General features: G+C 42.2%; 1 protein-coding gene across 16 annotated transcripts in view; it reads right to left on the minus strand.

Moving 5' to 3' along the window:
• The window catches only part of RBFOX1 (RNA binding fox-1 homolog 1), a 1503477-nt gene that overhangs the window by 337591 nt on the left and 1146510 nt on the right, over nt 1-19376 (minus strand). Inside the window, exon 1 of one of the 16 annotated variants that reach the window (XM_045820725.1) lies at nt 4269-4571. The exons of 14 other annotated variants lie outside the window; for them this stretch is intronic. In XM_045820725.1, the coding sequence (XP_045676681.1) occupies nt 4269-4355 (87 nt within the window). In that variant the 5' untranslated portion in view covers nt 4356-4571. Of the gene's footprint in view, nt 1-4268; nt 4573-19376 lie in introns of those variants that run through there. One more of the 16 variants, XM_045820714.1, reaches the window with a different exon arrangement.

Here is a 19376-nt window from a genome sequence, read left to right on the forward strand (position 1 = left end):
AACAGCATGAATTCACCCAAGTTCTCTGCTCTGGTAGGGAGGGCTTTCTCCTTTGCTTACCTAGTGAGTGTCTGATGTTGTTCTACAGCCCGACTCAAATGCCGCCTTTCCCTTTGAGCCCCTCTCCCCCTACCCTAAGAGACACCCACCTACTCCCTGACCTGTGTTCATACTGCACTCCTGTGGATATACTTCATCAATGGATTGGTGACTCAGAGGAAGGGCTGTGCTCCAACATAATCGGTCTGAACCTCAGCTCTGTCACTGACACTCCTTGTGACCTTGGGTGAGTTCCCTTGGTCTACATGTCAGGTTTAGTTTCTCCACATACAAAAGGGATGTCATAATGTAGGACTGTGATTCCTTATCTGAGACCCTTGGGGTTGTGTTTTGAAATTCAAATTTTTTTAAATTTTATTTTTCATATAGGTATTTCAGTGGAAACACTGATTACGTAACACCCTTAGCAGGGTCTGGGACAACACCTTGAAATCAAACACATTAATAGTCCTGCAGCAAAATATATGAAAATTCACACTAAGTGGCATAAAGAAAGTCTATAAATAGCCACACATCATTTTAGTCACCAAATGAATTAGTTTTGGGGCCAAACCTCCTCCCCCCAAAGCCCCTGATTTGCAGAGCTCTTTGAAAACTACAGATAATGTGAACCAGTAGTACCCAACTTTAGAGTTATTATGAGAATAAATTGAGAAAATATGTTAAGTATTCAGCACAGGGTCTAGCACACAGCAAGTATTCAATAGCTGTTACCTATCGTCCCTTCCCATGCTTTTATTACATGATCACAGTGTGGTGTTTATGTAGCATTCTCTTCCACTAGGCTGTGAACCCACAGGTCAGCGGCTGTGACCGTCACTTCTGCTTTCCTGTGCCCAGAACAGTGCCTGGTCAGATTATGTGGGCAGCAAACGGAGAGCTAAATGAGCAAATGGTGGTAAGGTGGATGTGGCTCTGTTTACGCTGTCCTCCATCTGGGAATATGTCTTCTGACTCATTGTCTACAATACCTGAATGAGATGGGAATTATCTGACCCAGTATGAAGAATATTCTAGCCATGGATGGTCAAAGAGCTTATCTGTCAGACAGATATCTGGAGTGAGGGGTGCAATCCTGAACTTGTACCCCAGATACCACTGTTTATTTTACCCAAACACTAATCAAACAATCAGTGACAATGCCAGTGTTTTAATGAAAGCAGCTGGCATTATGCAGCCATGGTCCATGGCTTGGGTAAGTCCTCTTGGTAGCTTCTGAACTGAAGTCTGCATTTGGCAACTGACTTGTCAGACCCTCCTTTGTACTCAGGTCAGACAACTCATTGATCATTCAAGGTGCCATTGGGAATTTAGAAGTAAATAAAGAGGTTCAGTAAGAAACATACATAGGTTCTTCTTACCCAAAGACACCAAGATTGAGGTCTTTGCCAAGGCAAAAGGAACAATGTTTAGACAACGCACTTGCTAATATTGCTCTTCTCCTCTTCTCTCATGCTTATTACCATCTGTGAGAGTCCAAATAGGTTTAGCTCAACACACCATAGGCATTTTTGAACTCTTTACATGACCACACGGAAAAACCATCTACTTTGATATACATTCAACAAGTTTAGACACTAGATGATGGGTTCAAGGAATCCATTGTGGTAAAGATTCTGTTTTTCCTAGGAGATGGTGGCTGGGGCCAGTGGTGGCTTGAATCTACCCCTGGAACACAGGAGCATGTGTGTGACTTCCTCAGATCTAGTAGGAAACACCTCCATTCACTGTCTGTGCAGGATAAGGGATACTCTCCCAAAGCTTCTTACAGTATCTGGTCTATTAATTATTTTTTCTCTAACTGAGAAGACAAAAACAGGACAATGCTGATTCAAACTTTAAAAAGTGGCACTTGGAAGATTTAGGAAAAGGAAGTTCTTCTGCCATAGAATCACTGGCTATTGAAGTTGGAAAGGCTCTGCTGTAACAACCCTGCCAAGTGGCCGCTATGGCTCTGTTTGCACATCTCAAGTCAATCGGAACTTGCTACCAATGATGGAGTGCACTGTCTATTTTGGATCATTTTAATGTCTTGATGATGACATTATGAAGTGTGGGTGGCTCCTTAATTATAGGAAAGGCCTCGCATCTTGAAAAGTTGAGAAGAAATCACAAGGTTAAGAAATTGGTAGGCAAGCTGATATGGTCTGCTGCAATGCTGGGCAGCTGCTACCGGAGCATGAGCTGAGAGGTGACTGTGTATGAGTGTTACAATTGTCTTCTCTTTGAGTTGCATTTCTTCCCCTTGCACAGATTACTGCAATGGGGTGATAGGAGTTTTGTGATGCCAATGAGCAAATACCAGAAATAAAGCCAGTCTCTCCCTGTCCACAGCTTTTCAGTGTGTCCTGTGGGGGTAGGGTAAGAAGGGGAGGAAGCCTGTCCCAGTCGCCTGTCCAGAGGCTCCTGCTGCTCTCCTTTCCTGACTCAGGGGCAACTAGTAACCAAAGGTGTCGGTAGTAAACAAACTGTGATCAGGCTAAGACTTGCAAGTAAGGTCACTTGTGTCTTCCAAAAATAACTGGATACGCTTCTGAAACACTCTGCAAAGGAGGAAGAAATAGGGTCCCCCGATTTCTCAGCTGCCCTGTGCATCTTTTCATCTATTACTGGGGTAATACGTCCAGAGTGGCATTTCGTAATGACAGCAACATTCCAGCAAATCGATAGTTATTTAATTCCCAACAAGCTCTCGAGTCCATTAAGCCTGATTACATTCACCCATTTCAGGGGGTGCCGTTATTTTTCCTACACCGGCACTTAATTTATAACAGGAACTTATGAGAACTTTCAAAAGCAATTTCAGCATCAATCAGCATAGAGTGAAGGGCACTATTTGCTTGTAATTATTTATCAGACGGGGTAGCAGAGGGTCTGACAAAACTCCAGTGGCCGACCTTCACCCCAAGTTTCAGTGGAAGCAATGGCCATGCAATTTGCCATTGCGTCTGCTTTCGGACTCCACACAGACCACACAGGCCTGCTTGCACCCGGAAATGGGGAACGGCCCCCACCACGTCTCGGGCCGTTCCTTCTCTAGGCGGTCCATTTATTCCTCACATACAATATGGAGCCTGCAATTCAGCAACAACCACACATCTGAGATGACAAATATTTTGTTATTATTTAGAATCACCCCCGAATGTCTCAAATCACCAAGGTTCTTATAGCTAACAAGCAACGTGCAGAAAAGGAGGAAAAATGTGTTTGACCAGAACCCGCCCCAGAAATTTTAATTAATGAGCTAGGGTATTGTAAAAAAAATTTAAATACCACAAGGTTGAAGGTAAAAGGATGTACTGAATGCATTAGGTTTCCTTTCCTGTGGAAACAAGAGATGCTTGTTGTATTACAAAGAGATGCTTGTTCTAAAACAAGCAAACAAAAACAAAACAACAGAAACCAGCTGGGTTTTCTATGATGTTCAGACTGTCGCTTATAGATGTTAGCTTTCCATAGAGAACTTCAGGCATGCACTGGGAATCCACTGCTTGTTTAAAGAGGCAAACTTTTGATAAGAGGGGAAAAAAAGGTCACAAATATTTCATTCCTAGATGATTCTCCTTGCACAGAAATACTAGCATTAAAAGTGAAACCAACATACACATTTCAATCCTCCACTCTTGCCATCATTAACACATAAAGAGCCGGTGAAGGTTTCCTAGAATAATCTCTGAACTCCATAAATTAACCATCAAGCGTGTGTTCCGTTTCGCCCCAGTGCCACCACTCAGCCCAGGTGGGAGGCACCTTCTGTGAACATGGACAACCCGAGGGAAGAAGAACACACAAATTAATGCATATATGTTGTTCTTTCTATTTCTGGATTGAAGCTCTTAACCAAGTCACCTCCTGATAAGTTACTTTGCCTCATGATCTACTCCGGGAGACTGAGTCCCTCAGGAAGCTGAGAAGGAGAGCAAATCCTTTGCCCCATGGTCAACCTCCTGAAGCAAAGGCATGAATGTTAAACAGCAGCCAGATCAATACAAGCAAATATAGCTCAACTACACCATTTATTCAGCCATGAGAGATGTCAATAGCCAGATTAGGGTGATCCATCTTTTTGATTTCCTACTGTCTTCTCACTGACTACACGAGGGCTTTTTCCTGTATTAAAAGTGTTTGCTTTCTCAACCATAAAAATTCCAATTATTACTCTGAGCACTCTGGAGTTAAGTTGCTTGCTAGCAGTGGCCTTGAATTACCTGGATCAGTCCGGGGAAGTAGGGGGCTGCTGGAACAATCATAGGCACTCCATAGGGATGCAGGAGGACTCCTTGAGAAGGCAACATGCTTTACGTGGAGGTATTATTCCCTCTGAAGCTCAACACATCAATGGAGAGTTAGGGGAAAATCTATAAACCCAACTTCTTCCGAACTACAAAGCTGAAAGCCAAATCGCTTCTGTCAGGAGCCAAGTGCTCATCACCGCGGAGAGGGGAAAGAAAGAAAATCCGAATCAGCAACTCTCGATGTGAAAGTTTTCTTCCCAGACGACGAAGAGACACAGCAGCTGCAGAGTTGAAGCTACAAAAATGGAAGGTGCTATTTTGGGAATGGCTTGCCTAACATGACTAACCAAATACTCCATTAATTTAGTTCTCGGAGAGGCAGACAGAGAGACAAAGAGTTTGGGAGAAACATAGTCAGGCTATGAGATTTGGACAATTCCTAATGAATCTCAGCAAAAGACAAGGGACACAGTCTGCACGGCACTTTTAGTGAGAAAATACTCAGAAATGTAAATTGATATAATTATCAGTTGCCACTTAAAACTTGAGTAGGTTAACGTGTCCCTGCTTTGATACTAATAAAAAAAAAAACTAAGAAGATAGTCTAGGTTACTGTTTTCTCTCTCTCTCTAGTTTTAATTTTAAAGAGGCAATTTGAGCAAATAATATAATACTACTAGCTAATATTTGCAGTATGTGCTATGCATAGAGAATGAGCTTAATTATTTACATGCGTTATGTAATTTAATTCTCACGACTCTCCTAAGTGGGCACTATTATCATTTCCAGGTAACAAGTGGGAAATGGTCTCATGCTAGTTGAACTGTTTGTTCATCGTCATGCACTTGGAAGAGGCAGTGCCAGGTTACAATTTCTAACCAGGCCACTGCATGCATTATAGTATTTCATTCTGTAATAGAACATCATGTGCTTTGTGTGTGCATATGTGTATTTAAAAAAACACATTCTTTGTCTTTGAGCTTTCAATTGTTATATATTTATGTGCAATATATTAATAAGAGATATCTCCCTGTCCCGAGAATTTAAAGACATAATGAATGTGTACCTAACTATGCATGAGAAATACATTTGAGCCAATATTTGAAATCTTTCCAGCGTATGATGATACCTAATGATTGTTTAGGGTATATTACATGGTACAGATAAATTCCTATGGGATTGCATGAATTAGAATTGTACTGTCTTGAGTGTCCACATACTAGCTGTGTGATCTTCAACAAGTTACTTAGTGTCTCTGAACCTCAGTTTCTTCATTTGGAAAATTGAGATAATAGACACTCAAAAGCTTGTGTGATACAAGAAATCCTTAGCATCTGGGCATATGCAGTGTAAGAGGCTATTAGCCTCTCTGATCATGCCTTTCCTGTTCTCCTGATGGTTGGTCTAGTCACATCTGTGGCTTTGGAAGGAAGGCACAGATAGCATTCACATTGTCACTCTTCTGTTCTTCATACCAGGAAAGCAAGTGGGTGTTTTTAGAGTTCCACAGTTTTCAGAACAATGACGTGAAACCGACAACGTGAGTGAGTTCGGTGGTCTTAAGCTCAAGGCCCAGGGATCACTGAAAATCACCTTCAAACCAAACACCTGCCTTGCCTGCCGTGCTCCACCTCCCACCCTAAACAAAATGCAGGACATAGATTTTGTCCAAACTGGAAGAACTTCAGGCACCGCAAAAGCATATTCAACTATTGGCTTTTTCTAAATCCAAATGTCAATTGCTCCACTTTAAATAGCCAAGGTGTTTTTACACAACACTAATTTTAGTTGTTTGATTTAGCTGCATAATTACATTTTTAGATAACGACAGTGGACAGTGTTTGGCAGGGAATTCAATTATTTCAGGCTGATTTTTGGCCGTCTTAACATGGTTCCTCTGTAACGGATTCTCATGTGTCCAAGTGGTCACGTTGTTACAACCCGGAAAGCTCCAATGACAGCTGCGGGCTGACCCCTCTTACTTAACAGCCTGATACTGTTTCTAACTTTAGCTTTTGACTCTGACTTTCAACACTGCTCTTCTGAGAAGTTACTAGGGAGAATAGCAGCATCGCCATGAGACCACTTCCCAGGAGGAGAGAAAGCTATTTGTTACTTTGGTGAGGACTGGGTCAGATTGAATAATGTCTCTTTAATGTTATAAAGTGGAAATACCATTGGACCAGGAGTAGGAAACATAGTTCTGTCACAAAGGCCAAAATTTACACATTTAGACTCTTGGTTTCCTGAACAAAGAATAGAGGTAAGAATATCCACTTACTCTTCACCAAAAATGGGCCAATGAGCAGAATTGTGGGAATGTTTTGGAAACTGTAGAGTTACACAAATACAAAAGATTATTATTTTTATTACTATATATTTCTTTTATTAAAGAACCTGATGATTTTAATCAGAGAGAAATGGGAAATATATATGGGACATATAGATATATAGTACATACACATTTTTTTTTTGCAGAGGGTATTTTCTTATGTCTTTTTAAGAACTCCATAATATGAAAAGATTTTGCTGCTCCTGAGTAATGAGTATTCTTTTTCCTCCCTCTGGAAGTAAAGGCTAATTGTTTTTGTGACCCTTTTTACTTTGACGACCAGGAAGCTCAGAGTCAAATAAGAAATTCAGCTCTAGCCCTGGTTGGTTTGGCTCAGGGGATTGAGTGCCAGCCTGTGAACCAAAGGGTCACTGGTTCGATTCCCAGTCAGGGCACATGCCTGAGTTACATGCCTAGTCTCTGGTTGGGGGTGTGCAAGAAACAACCACACATTGATGTTTCTCTCCCTCTCTTTTTCCCTTCTTTCCCCTCTCAAGAGAGAGAGAGAGGAAGGAAGGAAGGAAGGAAGGAAGGAAGGAAGGAAGGAAGGAAGGAAGGAAGGAAGGAAGGAAGGAAGGGAGAAAGAAAAAGAAAGAAATTCAACTCTGTCCATTTTGCTGGCCTTTACTGACTGTATATTTGTGTCCTTGTGTTCCTGTCCTCACCATCTCCAGTTTTAAGTTCTGTTATTTACATTTTCTATGATGCTGACTTTATCTGCAGTTTTTTTCTGGGATCCATTTTCTCCACTAAAAGTCAGGTGGCAGGTTCTCTGCATCTCTGCTCCCCAGTGGCCAGCGCACATGGCTCATGAAAAATAATTGGCCACCCAATGTCTAAAGTGCAGTATTAAGTTCCTGGTGTATTGTAGGAACTTAATAAAAGAAGAAGAATGAAAGAATAAGGTAAAGAACAGGCAAGGCAGTTCTGGTAATGGCTAGAAAACAGAGGTAAGCTCCTGAAAAGGACCAATTTCAATCTAGGGGCCAAGCATTCTTATCATTCTGGCCATCACAAACAGAATGGCAAACCTTTTTCTGTAAAGGGGAAATGGGTGGATTATAAATACTTTGATTCTCCCTGCTGTACCTACTCTAAACTCTGTAACTGTTGTGTGAAAGTGGCCACAGACAATATGTAAATGAACACTTAAATCTGAATTTTCTATTATTTTGACCTGTCATAAAATATTCTTCTTTTGATTTTTGTCAACAATTAAAAAGTGCATAATCCATTGTTATCTTGACGTTTAAACAACAGGCAACAGGCCAGGTTTGGTTCACAGACCACAGCTTGCTGACCCCTCATTAAGAGCATTTGATTTCAATCAAACATCTGGAAGTCAGACTTTAATACAATGGCAAATATATATGTATACAGGGTCCAGAATAAATAACACCCATCTTTTTTATTACAAAATTTTTTATTTACAAAATCATAAGCATGGAATTCTCTAACATAACAGTATCACACTCAAGCACACCATATGACATTTTAGGTGAAATGTTCAAATTAAACCTATAAATTATTACACCCATATTATTACCCTACCAACCACACTCCAGCAGGCCTTACTTCTGCCAGACCCTGTATATGTTTTTTGTTCTTTTCTATTTTTTCACTTGCTTCTCATCAAGATCTTTTCTATCACTTTCTTGGTGTTGGTTTTGTCGATCTTTCCTGTGCTAGGGATTTTCATCAAGAGATTTATTTTTTCTTACCCAGTCTTTGATAGTTCAATCTCATCCCTTCTCCCAAGGGAAAGAAGAAAATTCCCCCATCTTTCTCCACCTTTTGTGCTGACACTGCCTTCTTAGTTATTAACTTCTCTTTTCCTTTCCTAGATTAAAGTGGGTCCTCTCTCACTGCCAGATATTGTAACTTATTCCCCAGATCCTAAGAGCTACCATAAGGTTAACTCTGTCCACCACCAACCCTTATGAGCGGCAGCCACCCAAGGTTCAAACACCCCATGCAAGAGAAGAGCAGAGGACAGAAACACAGGTGTTGGCTGGAGGTCGGGAGAGGGGAGCATTCAGAGAAAACCAAGTCCTGCCTGTGGATTCTGTTGGCTAATAGACCAACCACAGCCTCATTGACTAAATCTAGTCCACAGATGAGAAGAATGATAGCGATGGTGATCACGATGAGTGTGCCTTGTATAAAAAAGAGCTCATATTTAAAAATGGCAGCATCTTGTATAAAATTTAGATCTATTTCATTTCTCAAAAGACTAGAAGACCTAGAAATTTTCCCCGTTTGCTTGTACCAACAATTGCAGAAGTCTGGGAAGGATCTGCCTTGTCCACAGATGAGGAAAATTGGGCTCTGTGAGACAGGTTCCACCGTTTTCCCTGCTTTCTGAGAAGATGCCATAGGTCAGTTGCCACATGTTGATCATTAAAACGAACAAACAAACAAAAAAAAATGGAACAGGGTGTTTCTTTGACAGTATTAATTGTACTGCTTATCTTTCAGATGTTGACAGTGGACACATGCAGATTATTTAATGACTCATACTACTTGTATCTGGACCTGGGTGACTGACAGAATTTCTTACAATATTCAGGGCACTTTACAATATTCCTCAGCTTTCCTTCTCCAGATTCATTCTCCAATACACACCATCCTTCTTTCTACAAATCATTCCTTCCACAAAACACACCTGGAAAATTGCCCTTGCCAATAATTTTATGAATCCAAGCGACTACACAAACTTGTCTGCTGTGCAGAACTACCCTCTCTCTCTCCCTGCTTCCTTCTTTCCCTCCTTCTTTTCTTCTGTTTCCTAATTCAAACTTGCTAGATTAAGTCAAACATCACATTTTCTACAAAGCCTTCCTCATTACCTCAGGCAGAAGCAACTGCGCCATTACCTATGTTCTGGAATCATTTAGCACTGAGTGTGCTGACTCCTAGTAGAAGGTAGATCGTCTCAAATAAAGAAGTGCCATTCACTCTTGTCCACCCAATGAGTAAAATGGCAACTAGACAAATGAAGTTTCCCAAAACATTTCCTGGGAGAATGCCAGAATGCATGACTGCTTTGGAAAAGATGAATAAAGCTAAGAGGCTGCAAGGGTCTCCAGATAATTACGAGTTTCATTTCCAGTGACCTGGGTGCATCTTGGCACAGTGGAAAAAACAGGGGTTTTGTATCTGGGGAGGCTGGGTTGAGATCTTGGCTCTGTCACCCTTCCCTGCAGTTATTCCTGGATGAGATGCTCAGACCAGGGCCTGGTCTTCTCAGCGGTAAAATAGGACAACACCTGTACCTTCTCCCAGGCATGCTGCCACCACGAAATGACAGGATGTATAAGGCTGGTCCTGGAACTTGGAACACAAAGTGCTAGTTTATTTTTATTTTTTTCTTCAGAATATCTTCAATGTACCCATTTTAAAATTATTTTCTGATCATCCTTGTTTTCAAGCTGTGTCTGTCTCCTGAATGCCCTACCAGTACCTGGCACTGATGTCTCAGTCGGAGCCTTCTGTCTTTCTGTTCCCTTTCCATGGTCGCTTAGGTGAACGCCCCGCCCTTCAACAGGCAGCCACACGCTGGGTCCTCCAAGTAGCCTCCCCGCCTTCCCCAGCACTTACAACCTCCTCATCTAGGCCCCTGAAAGACCAGATGTGATTTGTACCAGGCTGGGGAAAGACCTGGTTGGTAATGACAGTCAGGTGTGCTCCCATTTTATCTCCAACACCTCTTCCTTGACCATTTTGTTTTCCTGTCTTTCTCAAAAAACTGGGCATAGAATAGATGCTCAGTAAGCACTTGAGAATCACTTGTGAATCACTTGTGGTGTCTGTGGGATGAGATGGAGGTTCAGAGAGATTAAGTGACATGTCTGAGGTTAAACAGAAGAATGTGCGCTTTGTCAGTTACCAAATGCTTTCTCCATGCCCCGGATATCTGCTAGATCAGCGGTCCCCAACCTTTTTGGCACCAGGGACCGGTTTCATGGAAGACAATTTTTTCAGGACCCAGGACGGAAGGGGGATCAGGGCATGGAGCTCAGGCTCTCATCCATCTCACCTCCTGCTGTGGACCAGGGGGGCAAGGTGGAAACCAGAGGCCGAGCTCAGGCCAGCTTCCCTGGCAGCCTGTTCCTAACAGGGTGTGAACTTGTACAGGTCAGCAGCTAGTGGGTGGGGTGGGGGGCACTGGGGACCCCTGTGTTAGATCAGTGACCATTCTGCGGAAACAACTTGAACCAAAATTGATGAACTCCACTCACCACTAGGCATTCATTCCAACTTAACCTGATACAGGTGAGAACACAGCATGGAAGGGCTTTACCTAGCTCAGACCTCAGAGATTCCCTGAGATGCTGCCTAATGCTGATGGCCCTAATGCCCAGGACTGATAGATGAGTTCCTAGAAGAGGGGAGACCTGTCCATCACCAGGTAGGCAAGATCTTCCACAGGAAAAGCTCCCATAGATTGTGGGTATGATGTACTGGGCCACTAATTAGCCATTTTGCAAACTTTAGCCACCTCATGTATTCTCAGCAGAGGACCAATCCAGCCAGAAAATTCACATCCTGGGAAGAGATGCCATGTCCCCAACCTCTATTATTATGGACTGGGTCAGTTAATACATGTCAATGAATTGATGTAGGCAAAGCTCTTACAAGAACATCAAGTACTTAGTAAGCTTTAGTTCTCACTGTGACATTACTTGCCAGCCCTTGTTCCCTCCTTGCAAAAGCACCATAGCACAGTGGTTAAGAGCTCGCCATGAGCCACACTGTTCCTATCAAAATCCCAGTCTCTACCTGGTTGCTAACTATGTGTTTTTGTGAACATTATTTAACCTCTCTGTGTCTCATATTACCATTTGTAAAATAACAATATTATTAGTAACCATGAGATTTAAATAAGAATAATATGAAGACATGTTTAGTTGAGGGACGGCTCACAGCAGAAACTGAGAAAATGTGTGCTGGTGGTTGTCGTTGTGACAACAGCATTAGCAGCAGCTGGATTGGAGGACTGAACCAGCTCAAGTCAGACTTCCCCCAAACCAGGAGTATCAAGACTCTCCCTCCCTTCAATAGCTAACTGGTCAAATAATATAGCACTTGCTAATATGACCTGTGCTGCGCCTTCTTGAGTAAGAGCACACCTCCTTCTTCCATGTTCCTAACCAAAAACTGAGACACTAAGTTTAACCAGGATGTGTTTGTGGCTTCTGTGCATGAATGATACAGTTTTGAAATTAAAATATAAGAACTTCACATTCAAATGAGGGTTTATGGGGATGATGGAGACAGTGTCTTAAATGAGGGATACCCCTAAAATCTGAGACACTGGGTCACCCTACCCAGTAGTATTGACCTGCCTCCAAAAGCAGTAATGAGGATGCACAAAGAAAATTCCAGTAAGTCTTGTGAGGAGGCTGCTGATTGCCATTAGGAACTTGAACCCCCAGTGGTCGAGGCAGCACTGTGCTCCTCTCGGTTCATTAAGCGCTTCTTGACCTGATTCTCCTCTGAAAGCCAGACTGGCTGGCTGAATGAGCAAATCTAAGAATATCAACCCGGCACATCATCTCTGCTGAGATCAACAATGCTTCAGGAACCGACCCCTGACCTGTCTGGGGATGAATGGCAACTGGGTTTGAGGATTTGTTGACCTTGCTGGAGGCAAACAAATCCTCCCTGGGGACTCTGAAAATGGGGGATGAATAATCAGCTGCCCCCCTTGATGTTGCTGTGTGACCTCCCTACTGTCTTCTTTCTTTTGTGCTGCAGGTCCCTGCAGGAGCTGGGTACAGAGAGACCATGGCAGACAGCCATCTCCAGGACTTGTACCTGGGCCCTTCTGCCCAAACACCATGCACACTCTACTCCTTGTTAGCTGGCCAAACTACCTGAGTTCTACAAGCATCCTTTTCCCCTGAGAGACTCAGTACCTAGACTGGCATCTCCCAAAGCATGCTTTGCACAATGAGGTGCTTCATAGTAAAATCCCACAGTCAAAGATGTGAGAGAGTTTCATCTTTCTCTCTCTCCCTCTTGGGGATTTATGACACCTATTAACATAGTAAAGCTCCTGAGAAGTCATGCAAGAAAAAAAAAAGGAAACCTGTTTGACTTTGTTTGATCCATATATTCTCAGACTTATTGGATGGCCAGTTGGTCATCTATCCATCTATCCACCCACCCATCCATCCATCCATCCATCCATCATCCATCTTGCAATCTATTTGAATATCTGGCTATTAAGAATTAATTATGTTTTAGCTCCTGTGCAAAGTTCTTTACCCTTTCTCCTTGTTCTCATTTTCTTGTTTCATCCTCATTAGAATCTTCATGGGCATCATCATCAACAATTATCATCACTATCATCATTATCACCATCATGGTTGCTGCCATTTATTCAATGCTTCCTTTGTGTCAGGCACTGCTCTAATTTTATCACGCTATTGGTCAAGAAAGTATAGCTAATAAATTACAAAGCTATGTCCTGAATGAGGGCTGCAGAGCCCTGGGTTTAACTACTATGAGAAGTCTTTGTTTGGCATGTGACAATCATTAACACACTCTGAGAAATGCTAGCCTGAACAAAAGTCAAGCTGAGTTTTCTCCTTCAGGCCCTCCTTATCTCCTTTACCCAACCCCTCCAGCCTCAGTCATTCTAATAGCCATTGGAGGCAAAGGAAGATAAAAAAGCAAAACTAGCAAAAACAGCTAGACAAGAATTTAAGGCCTAGGGAAGGGCTGGCTTTCACCACTCCCTACTGTGTCTTCAGAAAGTGGGGAGCACCTCTCAAGCAAGGGGAGGCACATGGAAATGGGCTGGTCACATGGGAACACCGGCACAGAGTAACCAAGGGAAGAGAAAATGGGAGGGGGTGATCTGGAAAAAGGACACTAGTGAGATTATCCTGTGACCTTTCTTTGTGATTCTGAAGCACCACCTCAACCTCCTGGACTGTGTTGTCCTTGGTCATTTCTCACATCAAGGTCTCTTCTGGGGATGAAGTGGTGATTCTTAACTCTTATAATTGATACATGGACCAGCCCAAGAATCTTGCCCTCATCCCAGAAAACTGCACATAACTCATAAAACATTCCATGTCATTGCAGGGAGTTATGGCCCCTATGAAATTCATCTGTGGACCTTTGAGGGGGCTCTGAATCTCTATCAGACTTTGAAGTATGTAGCTAAATGGATAGAGTCAGAATTTTTTAAGTCAGCCTCATGTTGACTGTTCAGATGATGGTTCTGATGTGGAGACATGTTGACATGCTTACCTGCACCACAACTCTGAGAACATGTAGATGCCATGCAAGGGACTCTCACTGTAACTTGACGGGGGTGAGGCTTCCAAGAAGGCAAGAAGGTGCTAAAACATTCCATATTGTCAAACCAAGTCAGACTGTAAGAAATCCAAACATACATCCTTACTCTTCTCACCCAAAAGTGAGTCATCATCCTAAGACGGGTGTGGCTTCTCTCTGGTACAGAAAGCTTCACCTCCAACTTCAGGCCAGAGAAAAGATACCATCAAACCAATGAGTGGGTGTAGGTATGTTAGGGCACCCCCCAAACACAGCACACAGCACTGGGAGAAGGGAGGTAGGAATATATACATGGGTTTTCCGAGCCTTTGCAGTCTGATCTGGCAGAAATACAGAAATAGGAGGGACCAAGGGGCTGGCTAGGGCGAGCTGTGCAGCTGAGCATGTGAGAAGATGAGCCAAGGAGCTGACCACTGCAAATGGTTTCACCACGATGTCATGCCCAGGCAGCTGGTGGCAACACAGAGCATCTGACAGGTGGGTTTTTCAACTTCCCAGATTAGCAGTACCCTTCTGGGACACTCTGGGGACATCAAAAGAAGAACCACTCTGAGTGACCTCATTTCCTTTCTGATTGTTACATTACAATCTATTTTTAAATGTTGTTTTTTAAATAAACCACGTATACCATTTACTATTGGCCAGGCACCTTCTAACCCCTTTATGTATTAACTCATTTAATCTTCATCACCCCACTCTAAGGCAAGTCCTATAATTATCCCTGTAGTACAGACAAGGAAACCAAAGCTCAGAGAGGATAAGTAACTTGCCCAAAATCACATAGCTTGCGAGTGGCGAATATGGCTCCAGAGTCAGGTGTTCTCCAGAAAAGATATGTTTATATATATATATATATATATATATATATATATATATACATACATATATATAGTTCTGCTGGCTTCTAATTGACTTAATTAAAAAAACTTATTTTAATTTTTATTATAATAACAATGAATCATATTAACTAAGAACTCAGATATTGAAACCATCCTAAACTGAGGTGCAAATTCTGGCTCTGATAATTTCTGGCTCTGTTGTCCTGGGAAAGTTACTTAACCTCTCTGAATCTCAATTTACTTATATATTTGGAGGTAATAACACTTTCCTCACAGGATTGTTATGGGGAGTACTCTAAGTAATACAGCAACACACTTAAAATATTCCTTAGGCTTGAGTCCACTTGCATATGTGTGAGCTTTATTCAAGGTGGTTATGTCTTAGCATGACCATCTCCAAATATATAAATGTCAGGTCTTTAAGTGACTAATCATTTATCACTGGTTGATACCAGACATTCCAGTTTCATGAATCAATAAATCCTCATGTTTGTTTAAGCTAGTTTGAGTTGGGTGTTTGTCCCTTGCAGCTAATAGATTCTGGACTAATTTAATAGTGATGGTAAGAATAGTAGCTACACATATACACATGCATAGAAGGAAGTCATTAAACATAACTTTTGCTTATTTTTCTTTTTAAGTCCTCACCCAAGGATATTCTTATTGATTTGAGAGGGAAAGAGACAGAGAGACATCACAGTGAGAAAGAAACATTAATTGATTGGCCTCCTCCTGTATACACCCCCACTGGGGATTGAACTGGCATCCTAGCTTTGTGCCTTGACAGGGATTGAACCAGCAACCATTTATGTGTGCGATGATACTTCAACCAATTGAGCCACCCAGCCAGGACTTTTGCTTATTTTTTTAAACAAACACTTCTATGGAAATTTCTAAGTCTCAAACACCAGTCTCAGGTCTTTGAGGACTAACTCATGTAATCTTTTAACAATTTTCTAGTATTTGTACTCTTAACAGCCCATTCTACAGATGAGAGTTTGCATCATGCCTGGCTAGATGAGAAGGTGGACCTTAATCAAAGCCATGGTTGTATGATTTTAAATCCTATTTCCTTTCCTCCGCACACTTTGCGTCACCAAGGATGTTGATGTTTTAGCTAAGTGAGGAATCCTGGAAACCTCCTCAGGAGCTTGGACCAACAGTCAGGTGCCCAAAATTATAAATTTTGCCTATGCTGAAACCTCTTCTAGGTGACTCCTAGGAAAAACTGCTTGGGTGATGGACAAGAATTCTAAAATTCCCTTTCAGAGAAACCCCACTGATTCAGAGCCAATGTCTCATTACATTCAGACACAGACACAGCAACACCATCCTGAAACCAACCTACCTGAGTCCACACCTTCTTTTTAAATAATGTTTGGCAGGGAGAGCCATTTGCCCCTCTACAAATGTTTATAAACTTATCAGGCCAGTTGCTTTTTAGGGACTCATTTTTCTGCATGTTCACCTATTACAGAGAACATGGTTCCCAAAATATTCACCATGTTCTCTTGCATCTCCCCCAACAATATTATTGAATAGAGCCCACTGTTGAAATTCACAGATTCCAGGGTGGCTGTTTGCTTTAGGATTACCACCTAGACCTCACTTCATTGGAAACTGGTGGCTGGCCTCAAAGATGAATGCTCCTTTTAGGACCAAAATAGAACAAAGGGACAAAAGGGAACTGAAGGATTTAAAATTAGGATAAAAAAAGGAAAAAAAAAACTTGGCGCTAGAATGGCCTTCCTTAACTGCTAAAACTTACCAGTGATGCCCAACTTTCAGTGTAGTTTATCCCCATATGTTCCCACACTCCCACTGGGACCTAACATTTGCAGGCGCTATTTATCATTCTGGCTAGTGGTGTGCTCATCTGCCTACCTCGCCAAGCAGCCCTCGTTGTTATTTCTGTAATTACTGGGAGTCTTTCTCATGTTGCACTGTGCCAGAACTCTCGTTCACCCTGTTACACTCAGAACACATGGAGAGATGGGGGTGGGTCTGCAGTGAAGGGAAGGGGCCTGCCTTCCTGCCCACTATGAAAAGTGAAATCAGGAAGAAGCAGAGCGTAAACCACTAGAGAGATTGTTTTAAAGACTGCATTCTGTGCCACCTTATTTACAAACACTGTCTATGTTCATTGTAGAGTTTGTTTATTAGAACAAAGACTATTATTTTTTTACACATAGTAATTCATTTAGTCATCATAATGACTGACAGTGAATATCATCATTTTCATTTTACTGATGAGAAAACTGAAACAAAGAAAGTTTAAGTAACTTGCCAATGAGCATACAAGATGACAAGTGGCAGATTTAAACTGAATTTAAATCCAGGTACTATGTGTGAAACTGTTCTAGCAATGCATTCTAATTGGCATCACCACCATTACCAAACATTATCACCACCACCACACCTCCACCATTTCTACCATCACCACTGCCACACTTTCATCAGCACCTCCACTAACTCCACCACCATCAGCACTACCATAATCACCAAACATCACCACCACCATCACTACCTCCATGATCACCACAACCATCGCCACCACTAGCACCTCCAATGGCACCATCAGCACAACAACCATCATCACCAGCACCATCACCTCTACCACTACACACCATCACCATCACTATCTCCATCACAATCACCACCATCAGTACCAACACTACCACCACCACTACTACCACCACCACCACCACCATCACAACCTCCATTACCACTACCACCACTTCCAAGGCTAAAAGTCTTCACTGGGCTTTTTCTGTGCTGGGGGCTGTTCTGGGTGCCATACAAACAACCTCATGCCATACTCACAACAACCCCAGCTCCTGTTCCTGCTATTACCTTTACTTTACAAATGTAAAAACTAAACTTCAGAGAGTTTACAAGACATGTCCATGTAGCTCACTGGAGGTCTGTAAAATTAGTGATATTTTTCAGATTCAAAGCCAGTTTTGCCCAACACTGATGAGAAGGCATTTAACCCCTATGCTCCTTTGACCAGAGGTGGGAGATGGAGGCGCTGCCCAGTGGACATTTCATCAAGCTGGGTCCTCACTCCTCAACCCACCATATTAGAAGTCAATTGCTAAGATGTAAGAGATTACCCCACCGAGTTGGGGTATGAGTTTGTGTGGTAACTCCACTACCAAACAATATATAAGCTGAGTTGGCGTGGTAACTCTACTACCAACTGCTGAGATTCTCTGCTCTGTTGAAATAACATCCAGGGAGCTTTGGCCTAAAATATGCTAACACTGGCTTGTAATTCACTCTAGTGAAGCCCCACACACTGCTGGTCAGCGCCTCCTGAGACACTACCCTCCTCGGCAACGCCTTCATATGTCTCTCTCCAGCATGTTACATTTGTTCTTTTTGGCTGAACATTGTCTTTGGAGGACGGAAAGCTGTCACAAAGAATAGCAGGCTTGTTTTATACAACTCTCACTCCTGTCCATCTCTCTGTCAACTCCTAGTCCAGGCAGACATCATCTCACACTGGAGTTACTGCTGTGGTCCCCTACCTGAGCCTCTGCTTTCAGTCTTGTCCCCCTCTACTCTATTTTCTACAGAACATCCAAACTGGTCTTTTTAAAGGATAAGTTCAATCATATTTCTCCCCTGCTTTAAGCCCCTTAGTCTTTTTCTCCTCTTTTTTATTTCTCTTGGAATTAAATCTATTCCCCTCCATACAAGTGTTTCCAAAAACTGGATTCTGGCCCCTCTGTGCCTCGTTTCCCCTCTTTCACTCTACTCCAGGCTCCCTGGCCTTTTCTCAGTCCCCTGAGATCCTCCAGGCATGGGGCAGGCATTACATATACTCTCTGCCTCAGTACAGATGGTCTTCTCCACCCCAAGCCCCACCTCTTTACCCACCCCCTGCCTCATCAGAGCTTCAGTGTCACTTCCTCAGAGGGAGCATACTTCTTCCCTGAAGCCAACCCTACTGTTTTCTGTGGACCTGCTTCTTTTCTTTCAGAGCATTTATCACAACTTACAATACAGATTTCTGTTGTGATTGGTTGCTTATTACCTGTCATCCCCACAAACTTGTAAGGTCCATGAAGGAAAATGAAGTTGGTTTCCTTGTCTATATATCCTCAGTGACTAAGCCAGTTTTGGAGGCAGAGCAGAGACTAAATGAATATATTTGTTGAATGGATAAGTGAGCAAATTCATTATTAATCAATTACTTACATGAGAGGACGAGGTCTGATTTAATCATTATGGATGTCACATGCTTTGCTCTAGATGACTTGATAAGTCTTTCATAAATAGGTCATAAAGTATTAAGGATGTCCTACAAATGGTTAAAAATATGGCATTTCTGTTCTCTGATAGTATCAGATAAACTCCCAAAATCTATCTTATGTGTAAGCCGACAGTTGTCTTATGTAATATAATAATTGTTGGCTTGAATTAAAGACATAATTATTTTGGAGAGAGTTGCTCTTTTTCTGATATAAAAAGTGAAGGATTCATCCCTCATATTAACACATCATCTTCTTGGCATGCTACATGATTAAGGAGGAAATGTGATTTTATTTTGTGGGAAATTGATATTTTCACAAAGTCAAGAGACACTAT

This window comes from Phyllostomus hastatus, unplaced genomic scaffold, assembly GCF_019186645.2.
Source record: "Phyllostomus hastatus isolate PE091 unplaced genomic scaffold, TTU_PhHast_1.1 phas_scaffold_442, whole genome shotgun sequence".
In the NCBI taxonomy this organism is placed as follows: Eukaryota; Metazoa; Chordata; class Mammalia; order Chiroptera; family Phyllostomidae; genus Phyllostomus; species Phyllostomus hastatus.